The sequence below is a fragment of the Anguilla anguilla genome, chromosome 15 (assembly GCF_013347855.1).
Source record: "Anguilla anguilla isolate fAngAng1 chromosome 15, fAngAng1.pri, whole genome shotgun sequence".
Lineage (NCBI taxonomy): Eukaryota > Metazoa > Chordata > Actinopteri > Anguilliformes > Anguillidae > Anguilla > Anguilla anguilla.
The window spans coordinates 36,507,790-36,521,343 of record NC_049215.1 but is presented as its reverse complement, the minus strand read 5'-3'; the positions used below and the strand labels follow the sequence as shown (position 1 = coordinate 36,521,343).

The 13,554-nt window shown below is 45.3% G+C and overlaps 3 protein-coding genes and 1 non-coding gene across 4 annotated transcripts; 1 reads left to right on the top strand and 3 right to left on the bottom strand.

Moving 5' to 3' along the window:
- Positions 1 to 34: 34 nt before the first annotated feature.
- On the bottom strand, positions 35 to 3,198 carry kbtbd7 (kelch repeat and BTB (POZ) domain containing 7). The gene is made up of 2 exons (XM_035393672.1): positions 3,073 to 3,198; positions 35 to 2,708 (listed from the first exon to the last, which is right to left on the bottom strand). Exons 1-2 carry the CDS (start codon positions 3,078 to 3,080, stop codon positions 803 to 805), a joined length of 1,914 nt encoding a protein of 637 aa, XP_035249563.1. The 5' UTR covers positions 3,081 to 3,198; the 3' UTR covers positions 35 to 802.
- A 484-nt stretch (positions 3,199 to 3,682) lies between these two features.
- Positions 3,683 to 6,136, bottom strand: wu:fc50b12 (uncharacterized protein LOC103911624 homolog). Its single transcript, XM_035393701.1, has 4 exons — positions 5,911 to 6,136; positions 5,593 to 5,640; positions 5,274 to 5,437; positions 3,683 to 4,673 (listed from the first exon to the last, which is right to left on the bottom strand). The coding sequence occupies exons 2-4, from the start codon at positions 5,611 to 5,613 to the stop codon at positions 4,439 to 4,441; spliced, it is 420 nt and encodes a 139-aa protein (XP_035249592.1). The 5' UTR covers positions 5,614 to 5,640; positions 5,911 to 6,136; the 3' UTR covers positions 3,683 to 4,438.
- A 346-nt stretch (positions 6,137 to 6,482) lies between these two features.
- Positions 6,483 to 12,926, bottom strand: LOC118214114 (WW domain-binding protein 4-like). Its single transcript, XM_035393699.1, has 10 exons — positions 12,547 to 12,926; positions 12,151 to 12,223; positions 11,811 to 11,873; positions 11,153 to 11,276; positions 10,673 to 10,774; positions 10,241 to 10,320; positions 10,008 to 10,083; positions 8,733 to 8,929; positions 8,360 to 8,643; positions 6,483 to 7,266 (listed from the first exon to the last, which is right to left on the bottom strand). Coding segments are annotated over exons 1-10 (1,212 nt in total). The 5' UTR covers positions 12,549 to 12,926; the 3' UTR covers positions 6,483 to 7,055.
- A 136-nt stretch (positions 12,927 to 13,062) lies between these two features.
- trnae-uuc lies at positions 13,063 to 13,134 on the top strand. The gene has a single exon. It is a non-coding gene; the product is annotated as a tRNA-Glu (tRNA).
- Positions 13,135 to 13,554: the final 420 nt, after the last annotated feature.

The following is a 13,554-nucleotide window of genomic DNA, read 5'->3' as shown; positions in this document are numbered from 1 at the left end:
AAAAAAACAAGAAAAGCTACATCACTCAAAGGAATGGAGCAGCAGTTTCTTAAGAACAGGTTTATTAATTCAAGGCGTTTTGTGCCATAAATAATGTGTTATTTCCCCTAAACCTGTTAAAAAGCAGGACCACTGTTTTCAGTCCAAAATGTGGGGAATGGAAAAGGACAGCTGCCCAGGTTAACTTCTAAATGAAATGTATGACACAAATGGCCTGTTCTGCTGTTGAACAGTGTGACATCGTGTTCTATAAGCATAATACTGTATGAAAATATGCTAGCCTGTGGGCCCATCCAGACCGGGTACTCATAGCCCTTTTCTGTGTGCGTTTCTCTTAAAGATACTCGGTACTCTTTTGCTCTCTGCACCCAAACTAGATTCTTTTGAGACGAATGGTGAACCACATAATTTTGGCAACGTGTTCAAAGACCAGAAGCTCTGAAACCCTGACCAACAAGTAATCCACTAATAACAAAATTACCCAAAAGCTCTGAAAATATGCATGACATTCATCAACTGATGGCTTCTTGGCGTTGTATGATCCTGACACCACACTACCTTTTTGCTCCTTGATACTGTATGTGTGCTGTGCAAACTATCAATGCACTTGGAGGAAAATTAATTTCAAATACTGACAAACACAATTCATTTTTAACAGTCATACTAAAAAGAAAATTATATATTAACGAGGTGCTACTTGAGTTCGCTTATCTTGGCAAAAAACAATTCATGACGTGTGTGTCCACATCTTTATGGCTGCTGCAGAAGCGCAGTGACTCCAGGGCACCTCTTCCTCCCTGTGCTACCAGTTCTCGTCCGAGAAGGAGCTGGAGCTCCCCGAGTCCGAGTCAGCGTCAGTCAGGCCGTCCAGGTCCCAGTCGGCGCTGGAGCCGCTGTCGTCGTCCTCCTCGGCGAAAAAGCTCTGCCCCGAGCCCAGGCTGGAGGGGTACAGGCGCGCCGAGAGGCTGATGTAGCCGAAGGAGGAGCCCAGCATGCTGGCCACGTTCCTCCAGCCGTCGCGGGCGGGGTCGTACTCGTGCACAATGACCCGGTTCCTGTTGTGGTGGGCGAGGGACACAGTCAGCAGCAGCAGCCGGCCGCTGTGCTGCACCACCTGGTAGTTGAGCGCGTTGCTGTCCATGGGGATGTCCCCGATGCGCCTCCACTCGCCCCGGGCGGGGCTGTAGGCCTTCACCACCGGGATGTCGCACAGGCAGAAGATCTGGTCCTGGAACACGCAGGCCTTGTGCAGCTTGCCGTGCTTCAGCGACGCCCCGGGCAGCCAGCGGTTCCTCTGCGGCTCGTAGCAGAGCATCCTCCGCTTGTTGACCACGTACAGGCGGTCGTTCATGGCCGCGATCTGCATCTTGCCCAGGGAGTGGGGCAGGGGGGCCACCAGCCTCCACTGATTCCTCTGGATGCTGTAGCACTCCACGTCCTTCAGCCTGGCGTCCGTGTTGGGGTCACGCCCCCCCAGCATGTACAGGTGCCCGTTGAGGTAGCCGATGTCCGCGTGAACCCGTCCGATTAGCCTCTCCGCCAGCTCCTGCCAGCTGTTCAGTACGGGGTTATACACCCAGAAGTGCTTCGACAGCTGCGAGGCCAGGTAAAGGTCATTTTCTGGGGACACGCAGACAGTGAAGGTCTCCATTATGGATCTCTTAAAGCCCAGGTTGCTCAGGTTGATTAAAGGGGACGCCATGGAACGGACCTCCTCCGAGTACGGGTCGTAGCACATGAAGGGCTCGTTGGGTCTCCCGAAGAACAGAATCATCTCTTTGGCGCTCCGCCCGATCCTGTGCGCCGGCCCGTGGGCGGGGGCGGGCGGAGTCCACTCCATCCCGCCGTTACCGCCGCCGCCGCTAACCCCCGCCATGAAGCCCGCGAGGTGGCGCTTGACACACGGCTTGGACTTGAGCCCTTCCAGGTAAGCCGCGTCCTTTTCTGTGAAGAGGTGCCACCGGACACACCTCAGTACCTCCACGGCGTCGTCGGTCTGCTCGCGCTGGTTTGCCTCAATCCACTGGATTGCGGCCGAACAGACTTTGCTCTCGCAGTCCACATCCAAGGTGTCCAGCGACAGGATGTCTTTGATTTGAGTCAAGTCCAGTTCGCAGAGCTCCCTGCTCGTCTTGCACAGCTGCACAAAGTTTCTGGCGACGAAACCCTGGGCCTCGCTTTTTAAGTCATGATTGTCAAACGTGTCTGCGAATTTCAGAATCGCCATACAGTTTGAGACGTCCAGTCTTCTGGTCATAAAACTAGAGCATGCGTACCTGACATATTCCAGCTGCAGCATGTTGGCTGCCGCGTATAGTCTTTGCACGTTGGCCTCCGTTATTTGCACTTTGCCAGTATAGCAGTAGTCAATAATTAGAGACATGGAATCGGCGTCCACGTCATGTATCGTCACTTTCTGTTGCTTGCTTTCGTAAAGCCCCCCGGTGAACATGCTCTTGAAGTAGGGACTGGCTGCCGCTAGTACGTTACGGTTACAAGGGAAGAGTTTTCCACTCTCTGTGCAAAACTTGCTCTTTCCTGGCCCTGCGTTCTGCTGGTGGGACGGACAGTCCGGGTCCACTTCGATGGTAACGTCCACAAGCAATTTTGAGTCGTAGAACAACTTGAGCTCTTTCAGTAAACTCCTGGCGTGATTCATATCCTCCAACTCTTCGGGACCGCTGAAACAGCTTAGAACTGAAGCCATTCTTTAAAAAGAACAAAAAACCATATCCGTGATAAATACAAAAACGGCAACAGATGTTCGCCTGAACTGCGAGCGGACCTCTTTAAATGTTAGCTAAATTTAATTTCAGTCTCTGTCTGGTTAAAACGCGAATTTGTGCGTTAGCTAACCGTACTCACACCTGAAAAAGTATGGAGCTAGTTAGCGTAAGCTAGCCAGCTAGTTGACGTTTTATCAGTGTAAACAGTGGAGCTGCCCCGGCTGTCTATTTCATCGCTGCCGCAAATTAGAACCATATTTCCTGAATGACAGTGCCACCAGTTTCGATAATATCTTCTTTTTAAATTACAGCGGTTGAATATTGCACGGACTACCATTATATTTACCTTCTCATAGCGGAATTTTATGTCTGTCCTGCAACCACAACTCTATCGACGTAATATCGGTCAAACAAACTTGCTATTGCTTATTTTGCTGCAGAACGCCACTATTGGTGGCAGTTATCTTGCTCTGTAATAGGTTAGGTTGACTATCTCAACGTCCCACCTGCTTTGTTAAAGTAGCTCTGTAACGGTTTAGTAAACGAAATGTTTTTGTTGAAGGACGTTGGCGTGGAGCGTGTGCAAGTGTGCGACAGAAAGATTAACACCGTTTATTGGATTAGATGGTCAATGGAATATATTTTCCTTAATTTATTCCCTGATAGGTAACACTTTTTGTGTGACAACTGATAAAATGGACAGAAGCTCACTGGTCTGGTTTTCAGTTTGTTATGCGTAATGGTGCATCAAAGCCATGGTCTCATGTGGAAATATAAGTATCAGTTTAGCATATACTGGGTAGTAAAATGCTAAATCGGGATCGCTTTTTAAAAAATGTTTAAAAAAATTAATAAAAAAAATAAAAAAAAATAATAATAAAAACTGCCAATTTTAAGCCTAGGAACTGCCCCGCTGGTTGTAGTACTACACTACAAAATTAAGACATTAGCCAGTCTAGAATTTACGCGCATTTATTTGACAAAGTATTTGCAAAAAGTATTTAGCTAAAACAGGGAATTGAAATTAAGAAGGTTGGTTGTATCGCAAGACAACCATCAAATTATCACATTTTGTAGGCATATTTGATTCAGGTGCTTATCCTTCATTTGAAAGAAAACAAACAAGCACACAATTTAGTGTAAGCTTCCCATTTTCAAATTCGATTTTGAACAGATTTTCCAAGGGATTAAGGTCAAACTCTGCCTTTCTGCTGACCTCCACATGGGAAAGACAACAGCGATTACAGCTGTGTTGCAGCCACTGACAAAAATACAGATGACTGTATATATTATTCATCCTTGGGGAATAGTTTTTTTTTTTTTTAGCACAAAATATTCTGATTAATACAATCCAGAAATAATTCAGCAATGGAGCCAACTGACTTTGAGGTTCAAGAATGTAATTTTGAAAATCACCTTAACAGCACAGTACTGGCTGGATATATTCTTTAACTGTTCAACGCATGTACTGTATTAACCCATTTCCAAGCCAAACGTGTTCCATTAAAATCAGTCCAAGCACACTATAAATTGGCTACAGCAATCAAAACAGAATTTTAAAATTTCCACTCAAATCTTCAGACTAGAAGAAAATTGCAGTTGAATAGACCTTTTTTGTGAAAGAAGGAAAAGCCTTCTATGAGCCTTTTTTTCATTTGAGCTGATAAGAGAGACCTCTTCAGTCAACGTGATGACGTGGGTTACAGGGACAGTTAGGTATATCGGCGGTTGAGCTCGTTGATCCTGCGCAGGCCCTCGTGGTTGTCTATGGTTTTGTGCACGGTGATGATGAAGGGGAAGGCCGCGGGCAGCTCCACCCTGGAGCTCAGCTTCTGGTGCCCCCAGTGAATACACAGCAGGCGGTCCGACAGGTCCCTCCGCCCCGCCCGCTCCAAAGCGTCCCGCAGGAGCTTGGTCTTATTGGGCTTGTCCCACGACCTGCTGTACCTGCGTGGGGTAAGGGGAAACATCCTACTCTGTCCAGGTGTACATACTTAAATCTGTACTTATATTAGTACCAGTTGCTCATGCCCAAAGTCTCTTTCACATGTTTACTGAAGACTTAAATCCTCACTTCAGTTCACTTCCTGCCAATGTTCACATAGTGTTATTTTTCTTATCTGATAAGTAACCATCGTCATCCACCAAAATTTGGAGAGGTAACATTTGTGCATTTATATAGCAGCATACATTTACAGAGGTTAAAAAACTAATTAACCTAGCTCAAGGGTACGATGTTATTACATAGCCCTTATATTTGGACCAATGACCTTCTGCCTCCACATTTATTTAGAATAATGCCATAGCCTGAGGTTTGGTTTCCTTTGTACCTGTGAGCAAGGTGTACTTCGCTTGTGACCTGCTTCAGTAAAGATCCAGCTGTATAAGTGGATACTACGCATAAGTTGTGTAATCAGGATCTGTGACGTAATGTAATTTGGATAATCGATTCAAAGAACTGAAATGGACAGAACAATTGCTAATTGGCATTGCTAATGTAAAGCCAGGGTGATGGTGGTGTGGGAGCTGGGTCTGTGAGCCACATACCAGCACTCCAGCATGCTCTTGGCCTGGGCCTTCTTCTCTGCCGCTACCGTGTGGAACCGCCTGAGTTCCGCCCGAGTGAAGCCCAGCTCGTAGGCCAGAACCGGCCACTCAAAGCCCAGGTACCGCGACAGATCCTGGACCGACTTCAGGTTAATAACCGCATCCTGCAGGGGACACAGGACCCGGTTTAAGCACAGAGAAATCCATCAGGATAAAATTTAAGAATAGCCGAGTAGTGAGAGGTAGACAGAAGCACTATGAGCAGAGATTTTTTTTTTGTCGTTTAATTTACCGCCATTATAAATGGAACATGACTTACCTCCTGAGCTCTGTTCGGCATTTTGTTCCTCCAGTTTAGACAGTATGGCTGTTTGAAAAAGATGAGAACTTAACTGATTTCTCATTTCTGTTGCTGCATAATTCAGTACTCAGAACTGTGCCTGCTGCGTCTTCAGCTGTGTGACCCCGTGTCCTGGTCTCACCCTCTTATACAAAGGAATATTCGGTCATGTTCCATTTGACACTAAATTGCAGCTGCCTGCGTACATTAGAATGATTTCCGTTTCTAGGCTACTGTAGTGGTATAATAAAGCTACTATAAGGAAACTATAAAAAGGTACTACATAAAGCTACTCACCAGTTCTGTCAAGCCAGTCTGAAAACTGCTACAAACTGTGCCAACATATCAACACATCGTTTCCATAGAGATCTTACAATAACACTTTGCCCTGTTAAAAATTAAAGAAACCTCATGCAGCCTGAATAGACTGACTTACCCATGATTACCTGCTGCACAGCAGAGTCATTTTTTAATACAAATACAAATGGACAGGTCCCCCATCTTTATGACATATTTCCCAAGATCAATTAATGTATCTATCAAAAAATATTTTACATGAAAAATTCAAAATCTTTTTTTAAACAAGCCAAGACTGGAATGACTGCCATGGTATGACCTGTTCACAAACGAGTGGATCATTTGGAGAAGATACACAGTACTGACTGTAAAGACATACTGGATCAATCAAAGAAACAATTACGCGTCACCCTACTGAGCTACCGGCCACAGTCAGGTGTGGTCGGGATGCGATCCACAACGTAAGATTCTTGAGTTCCAGCCCCTTTTCAAGGCTTTAGTCCCAGAAGTTGCTGTGACCTTGAGCCTGTTCTTCCGTGATATGATTCAAAAGGTATCATGACAGCACACTGTTTAAGTTTTGACCCATTACCAAAACACTTTAATATTTTATTCAAAATTGTAAACTTGAACATTTCTCAAATGACAGACAGGGGGTAAACTTCTTACCCACACAGAGCATTTTCCATTCTGTTTTTCATGAGGAAATCAAACCCTGTGGTGCTAATTCATGAGAAGGGGCCAAACACAGGAACCTGCACTGATGGACCCCACACGATAACTGTCCGTCGGCATGTTGCTAATCTTATTTCATTAGCTCATTATAAAAATATTCTGAGATTTGCAGTCACGTTATTCATCAAAAACTGTCCATACACAATAGGAATCTGTGTATTATTCAATTCTCCAACAACCTTAGGCATTTAAAAAAAACTCATAACCACACAATGTGCTCACAGAGGTGGTCAACAAACTGACTGCTTGAGTACGAACATACCAGTGTCAAGGGCGGAAAAAAGGGGTCCAGTCAGACCTGCTGTTAAAACTGGAAAAAAAAACCTTTCTTAAAATGGAGACGATTCACAGTCTCTTAAGAGAGAGTGGCAGAACGTTCCGAGCCTGAATCTGTGAGTCCAAGTTTATCCTCAGTCATCTTCCGCCCGCTGCCGAAGGCTCCTGGACTTCCCGTTTTCCGCCTTCCTCTTCCGGAAGACCGCCCCCGCCTCGCCCCCCTCGCCCCCCAGCGAGGTGATGGTTCGCTCTCTGAACTTCACCTTGGGCTCTGGGGGCAGTTCGCAGGGAGCCGGCGCAGTACACACACCCTCCACTTGGGGGAGCTGCAGATCCACGTTCTCGCTGTAAGGGACAGAGGTGAGTCATTACTAACAGAGGCTTTTGGGCACTAACAAAACAAAAAAAAAAAAACATTTTTAGTGTGTGTATATATATATATATATATATATATATATATATACAACCATTTTATTCATTTCTAACTTCACCTTTCTTTAACCTGTCCCAAAGACGCTTTACAGAAAGCAACATTACTCAACATTACAAGTGACGACTGAAGACTCACCTCTTCAGGCTGCACCTCTCCCCATCCCTCCCTACCTCCCTGTAGTCTCTAATTGACTATGTAATCTTAGGGTTGTAGCTAGGTAAGCTGTTTATCTTAGCTGACTTAGTTATTGCACTCGTGCCTACTCAACTATTGCTTGTATTATTTGCACAGACTGCTTTGTTGCTGTTTTTGCTCGTGTTAATCAGATTAACCTACAGGGTCCAAGTTAAACTACGCGGTCGTTCCCTGCACTTGGAACTGTACTTCCCTCTAGGGTTTTCAACATACTTGTTCCTGGTTATGATGATACACTTTGTTGTACGTCGCTCTGGATAAGAGCATCTGCCAAATGCCTGTAATGTAAAGTAATGTAATACTCTGGGTCAAGCACTAAAGGGTTGCTGTACTACTCTCCACACAGGTGGCCCAGATCTGCGAAGTAGTGCCCAGGGTTTGTGACTGGTTGGCCAGTGTCCCATGTGGACAGAGGGCACACTGGTGAAGTGATCTAACCCAGGGTTTGTGACTTGTTGGCCAGCCTCCCATGTGGCCAGAGGGTACACTGATGAAGTGATCTAACCCAGGGTTTGTGACTGGTTGGCCAGCGTCCCATGTGGACAGAGGGCACACTGGTGAAGTGATCTAACCCAGGGTTTGTGACTTGTTGGCCAGCGTCCCATGTGGACAGAGGGCACACTGGTGAAGTGATCTAACCCAGGGTTTGTGACTGTTTGGCCAGCGTCCCATGTGGACAGAGGGTACACTGATGATCTACCCCAGGGTTTGTGTGACTGGTTGGCCAGCGTCCCATGTGGACAGAGGGTACACTGGTGGTGTGATTCTGCTGGACTGATTCAGGGGAAGCAAGAGGTAAGGTGAACTTACTAGGGGTCAATCTCCTCCTGGATCTGCTCCCAGTCCCCATAAGGGTTGGTCTTCCTGGGCTTTTTCACCACAGCCTTCACTTTCGGTTTCGCCTCCTCTTTCTCTTTATCTTCCGCTTTCTTCTCCTTCTCTGCTTTCTCTTTCTCTTCCGCCTCCTCCTCCTCTTTATCACACTGAGCGGGTTTCTCGCGTACGTCTTCCACTTCCTCATTCCCATCATCCTCTCCGCTGTCAGCCTTGTCCTCCTCTGCTCCCCCTTCCGGAGGCTTCTCTAGTTTTCTTTTCTACAGGGAATGCAGTTTTGATCGTTTACAGTCTGATTTTTATTTATGCTTTATTGAACCAGGCCGTCACACCCCCCACTCTCTCTCACCCTGAAGCTGATCTTGGCGACCTGTGGCACCCTGCTGGCCTCTGGCTCAGATGGGGCTGTGGCCTTCTCTGAGCTCTTCTCCTCCGCTGCGGGGGGGTCGCGCAGGGGGGGCGCGTGGTCCCCCTGCCCCCCCGTTTCTCCGCTCCTGGCCGTCCGCTCCGGTGGACGGTACCCCGCCGGCTTCTCCCAGCTGCTCTCTGCAGACAGGATCACGCAGTGAGGGTGTGTGTGTGTGTGTGTTACAGTTACAGCACAGTCTGTGTGTGTGTGTGTGTGTGTGTGTGTGTGTTACAGTTACAGCTACAGCACAGTCTGTGTGTGTGTGTGTGTGTGTGTGTTACAGTTACAGCTACAGCACAGTCTGTGTGTGTGTGTGTGTGTGTGTGTTACAGTTACAGCTACAGCACAGTCTGTGTGTGTGTGTGTGTGTGTGTGTTACAGTTACAGCACAGTCTGTGTGTGTGTGTGTTAGTTACAGCACAGTGTGTGTGTGTGTTACAGCGCAGTGTGTATGTGTGTGTGTTAGTTACAACACAGTCTGTGTGTGTGTGTTACAGTTACAGCACAGTCTGTGTGTGTGTGTGTTACAGTTACAGCACAGTCTGTGTGTGTGTGTGTGTGTGTGTTAGTTACAACACAGTCTGTGTGTGTGTGTGTGTGTGTGTTACAGTTACAGCACAGTCTGTGTGTGTGTGTGTGTGTTACAGCGCAGTGTGTATGTGTGTGTGTTAGTTACAACACAGTCTGTGTGTGTGTGTGTGTGTGTGTTACAGCACAGTCTGTGTGTGTGTGTGTTACAGTTACAGCGCAGTCTGTGTGTGTGTGTGTGTGTTACAGCGCAGTGTGTGTGTGTGTGTTACAGTGCAGTCTGTGTGTGTGTGTGTGTGTTACAGTTACAGCACAGTCTGTGTGTGTGTGTGTGTGTGTTACAGTTACAGCACAGTCTGTGTGTGTGTGTGTTACAGTTACAGCGCAGTCTGTGTGTGTGTGTGTGTGTGTGTTACAGCGCAGTGTGTGTGTGTGTTACAGTGCAGTCTGTGTGTGTGTGTGTGTGTGTGTTACAGCGCAGTCTGTGTGTGTGTGTGTGTTACAGTTACAGCACAGTCTGTGTGTGTGTGTGTGTGTGTGTGTGTGTTACAGTTACAGCACAGTCTGTGTGTGTGTGTGAGTGTGTGTGTTACAGTTACAGCACAGTCTGTGTGTGTGTGTGTGTGTGTGTGTGTTACAGTGCAGTCTAATTCCCCCTGGGGACAGCTCTGGGGAGGGAGAACTCACCCCCGGTGACTGAGTTGTAGTAGTAGGTATAGCCTTCTGGGCTCTGGGCCTCCATCCACCGGCAACTCTGAGATTTCTGCATAAAACACATCACAGATGAAACACAGACCGAGATGTAAAAGAGATCTGTCCAGGGCCACTAAAGACAATACATTTCCTACTACTTGTAAGAAAAAGCCATGATCAAAAAGTAAGGAGTAAATTAGCAAATCAAAAATACTAATATGTTTTACCTCATTCGCTCTCCTCTGTTTTGATTTCTTCTGATTTTTTTCTTTCCCCTGAAAACCTTTGGGCTTCTCCCACTGGGATTCTGCAATAGAAAGAGCCACAGAGACGCTCAGCTGCTGGTGTGGGGAAACGTGCCCTTTCTGCCCTTAATCAGCCGCGCACACAAACTCCAAACCGCCTCTGTCACCGCCGGTGAGTATTTACACCAAACTGCCTCTGGCACCGCCGGTGAGTATTTACACCAAACCGCCTCTGGCACGGCCGGTGAGTATTTACACCAAACCGCCTCTGTCACCGCCGGTGAGTATTTACACCAAACTGCCTCTGGCACCGCCGGTGAGTATTTACACCAAACTGCCTCTGGCACCGCCGGTGAGTATTTACACCAACTGCTCAGGTCTGAGGCATCCATAGCTAGTTAGTCTGAGGCCTACCCCCGGTCAGCGTGTTGTAGTAGTAGGTGTGTCCTTCATCAGAAGCGCCCTCAAGCCAAGTCCCCGATTGGCTGCTTCCGGAGGCTTCAGCCTCTGCGCTGGCTTCACAGACACAACACCCAAAATGACTGAACACATTAGCCATTTCAAACAACACAGTCAAATTCACATTGGTAAATCTTACGGTCCAGTATCATTTTGGAAAAACGTTTAAAAAAATTTAAATAAGTGTAAAGCGAAATGTTAACACCTACTGTATCATTACACTGTTATCAAGCATTATTACTTTTTTAAAATAAAGAATACAGAAAAAATGTATCCCAGATGACTAGGATCAAACTACAATAAGTAAAATAAACATAGCATCAAAGGACATAAATACAAACAGAATTTTTATAAATCTAAAGTTGGAAAGTGAAGCCGTAGCTTTGACCAAATGAGACGCGTTTCCTCGGGAGGAGCAGCTCTGCAGCTGATTACCCGATTCGGCCTGGAGCCGTTTCAGATCCTCCTGAAAGGCCTTCATCGCTGCGTCCTCCATCGCTGCAAACTCCTTAGACATGCGGTCCTCCTGCTTGGCCTTGTCCATGCTCTTCTGCTTAATCTGCACAGGACGAGTGTCACAAAAGCATTCTTAATGTGAAACTTCTCAGAGATGTCATATCTCGTATTTTCAAGATAAAAGGAAAACCCTGTCTACTGTAACTTAACAGTTAGTTAAAATCAAATGCCATACTCGAAAAAGTGGTGCTCCCCACTTTTGAAAGTGGTTCTCCCCTGTTAATGTGCAGCAGAAGCCTTCGGTCAGGTTTTTTTTTTAATGAAAAGAAGAATGATATCAACAGTACTGGTCCTTGTATTATGCCCGCTTGGTACTGGATCAAGACCACAACAGGCAGTATAGCCCGCCCTATAATTGCTTCACCAACTGCACTTACTAATACTGCCCCCTGCAGTTGAGTAGATTGTTGAAATGTGATTCTGAAGACGAATTTCATCTTATTGTATTTATTTGTAAAAATTGGCTTTAAAGGCTTTTTCACATACTTTGACATAGTTACTGAAGGGATTTTATTTACATGATTAGGGGATTATTTAGTTTTATACTGTAGTTTAAACTTTATACAAATATACATACCTCTGAAATTTTAGCAGCCACATTTTCCTTGTGATTCTTCCCCCTTTCATGAAACTCAACACTCTGTGTGAATACAACAAATAAAATATTGCATTGCAGTAGCCTACAAGTACACAAATATACCTCGACTATAGAGCACCCAGTTGAACTGCAGCAACAGTCCTCAGCACGGGTTTAGTCATAATCGAACAGTGATTCAATGCAAAATGTATACATTTGTAAATGTATTTTATAAATACCCAATATAGAAGTATGTTTTTATAATATAGCCTATATTTTATTATAAATGTTCACAGACCACATAAACTGCATATAAACCCCCTAACAGACGGCCGCTCACCGGTTTGTTGTCCGCAATCCAACATTTGCAGTACTGGCAGAATTTTTTGGGTTGTGATTTCCAATAGTCAGCCCTTAGTAATCAAAGCACACAAACAAGACTCTGTAGAAATTACGGCTAAATAATAAAGTAGTTATCACAACAGTAAGACTACAGAATCCAAGAGAAAAACAGTACAATAACGTATGATAAGTAACGTCATTAAAAAAAACTGTCAAACCATCAACACAGGAGGATAATTATGAAAACCAATAACGGCTCCCCTTAAACTGGATTGCAACTACCAAGCTAACTTGTCCGCCAGCTAGACATCGTATGCATCTTATGCTAGTTACTTACAGTGAGTGCATAAGTCCCTAAACTGTCGGTTAATTGGCTTGCTATCGACATACTTACATTATGACAATTGATCCTGATTGATCTTGCCTAGCGTAAAATTAGCAAGCTTTCACTGGCACCAATAATTGCCAATCCATTCCTTAAATCCACGCACAGAAACTACGTAAATATCTGTCTTTTTCTGATGACGTCTACTACGGATGTCCTGAAGAGTCAAATGATCTCGTGAATTGGCGAAGCTCTTTTCCCGGACAACTTGACAGTAGCGTTCGCCTGTGTTCTTTTTTTTTTGGAATTACAAATATTTATTTCCTTCTCTTCCTTCAGCTAGTGAGGAACTGCTCATTTCAATTTAGGCATATAAACAATACTTAAATTATATTGCAATATGCCTAGGCTATTTCACGTAGATCTAGAACGGTCACGGAACGGAAGTAAACAAAACCAGTGTATCGCTTTTTCCGCTTTCGTATAACTTCAATTGCAAAAATGGTGCCATGCTATTGGCACAAATATGCTCCATCACGTACAGTAAGGTTTTTCTTGGTACCTAGAGCATGATGGACACAGACCTCCCATATGGTCTAGCGGTTAGGATTCCTGGTTTTCACCCAGGCGGCCCGGGTTCGACTCCCGGTATGGGAATGATGTTTTTCCCAAAGCACGCCTTATTTAAAACAATCGCACTATGTATAAGGAGCTTGCTGACGCACAATAGCCCAACATGTCAGATGTGTTAATTGTGAATCATAGTGAGGCATTACATTTTCAGATATTGGACCAATTGTTTGACAGCTGTATTTGCTGGCTACTGCATTGCATAAATGTTTATTTTCAAAGCCCTGCTTAAAGCGTTGTAAATAATTTAGGAATTGAATTTCACACTTGTAATTCCTGGTGGACTCGAATTTGTAAAGTTATTAGCCACACCCAAATTAATTTAAAAAAATTATTGGGGTGGAAACCCCTTCAGTGAGATAACTACAGCACAGCATAAAACTGGAAAGAAGAACCCCACTGTGGAAACAGACGAGGCCGAATATACACAATTTAATATGGACGAAG

Bases quoted from the DNA above. Each gene is read 5' to 3' on its own strand.
- wu:fc50b12 (XM_035393701.1), bottom strand. From the start codon at position 5,613: ATGCCGAACAGAGCTCAGGAG. The intron at 5,438-5,592 runs GTAAGTCATGTT...TGTCCCCTGCAG, and splicing joins TGCCGAACAGAGCTCAGGAG to GATGCGGTTATTAACCTGAA. The intron at 4,674-5,273 runs GTATGTGGCTCA...TACCCCACGCAG, and splicing joins AAGAGCATGCTGGAGTGCTG to GTACAGCAGGTCGTGGGACA.
- LOC118214114 (XM_035393699.1), bottom strand. The intron at 10,084-10,240 runs GTAAAACATATT...TGTTTTATGCAG, and splicing joins AACAGAGGAGAGCGAATGAG to AAATCTCAGAGTTGCCGGTG. The intron at 7,267-8,359 runs GTAAGTTCACCT...TGTCCCTTACAG, and splicing joins CAGGAGGAGATTGACCCCTA to CGAGAACGTGGATCTGCAGC.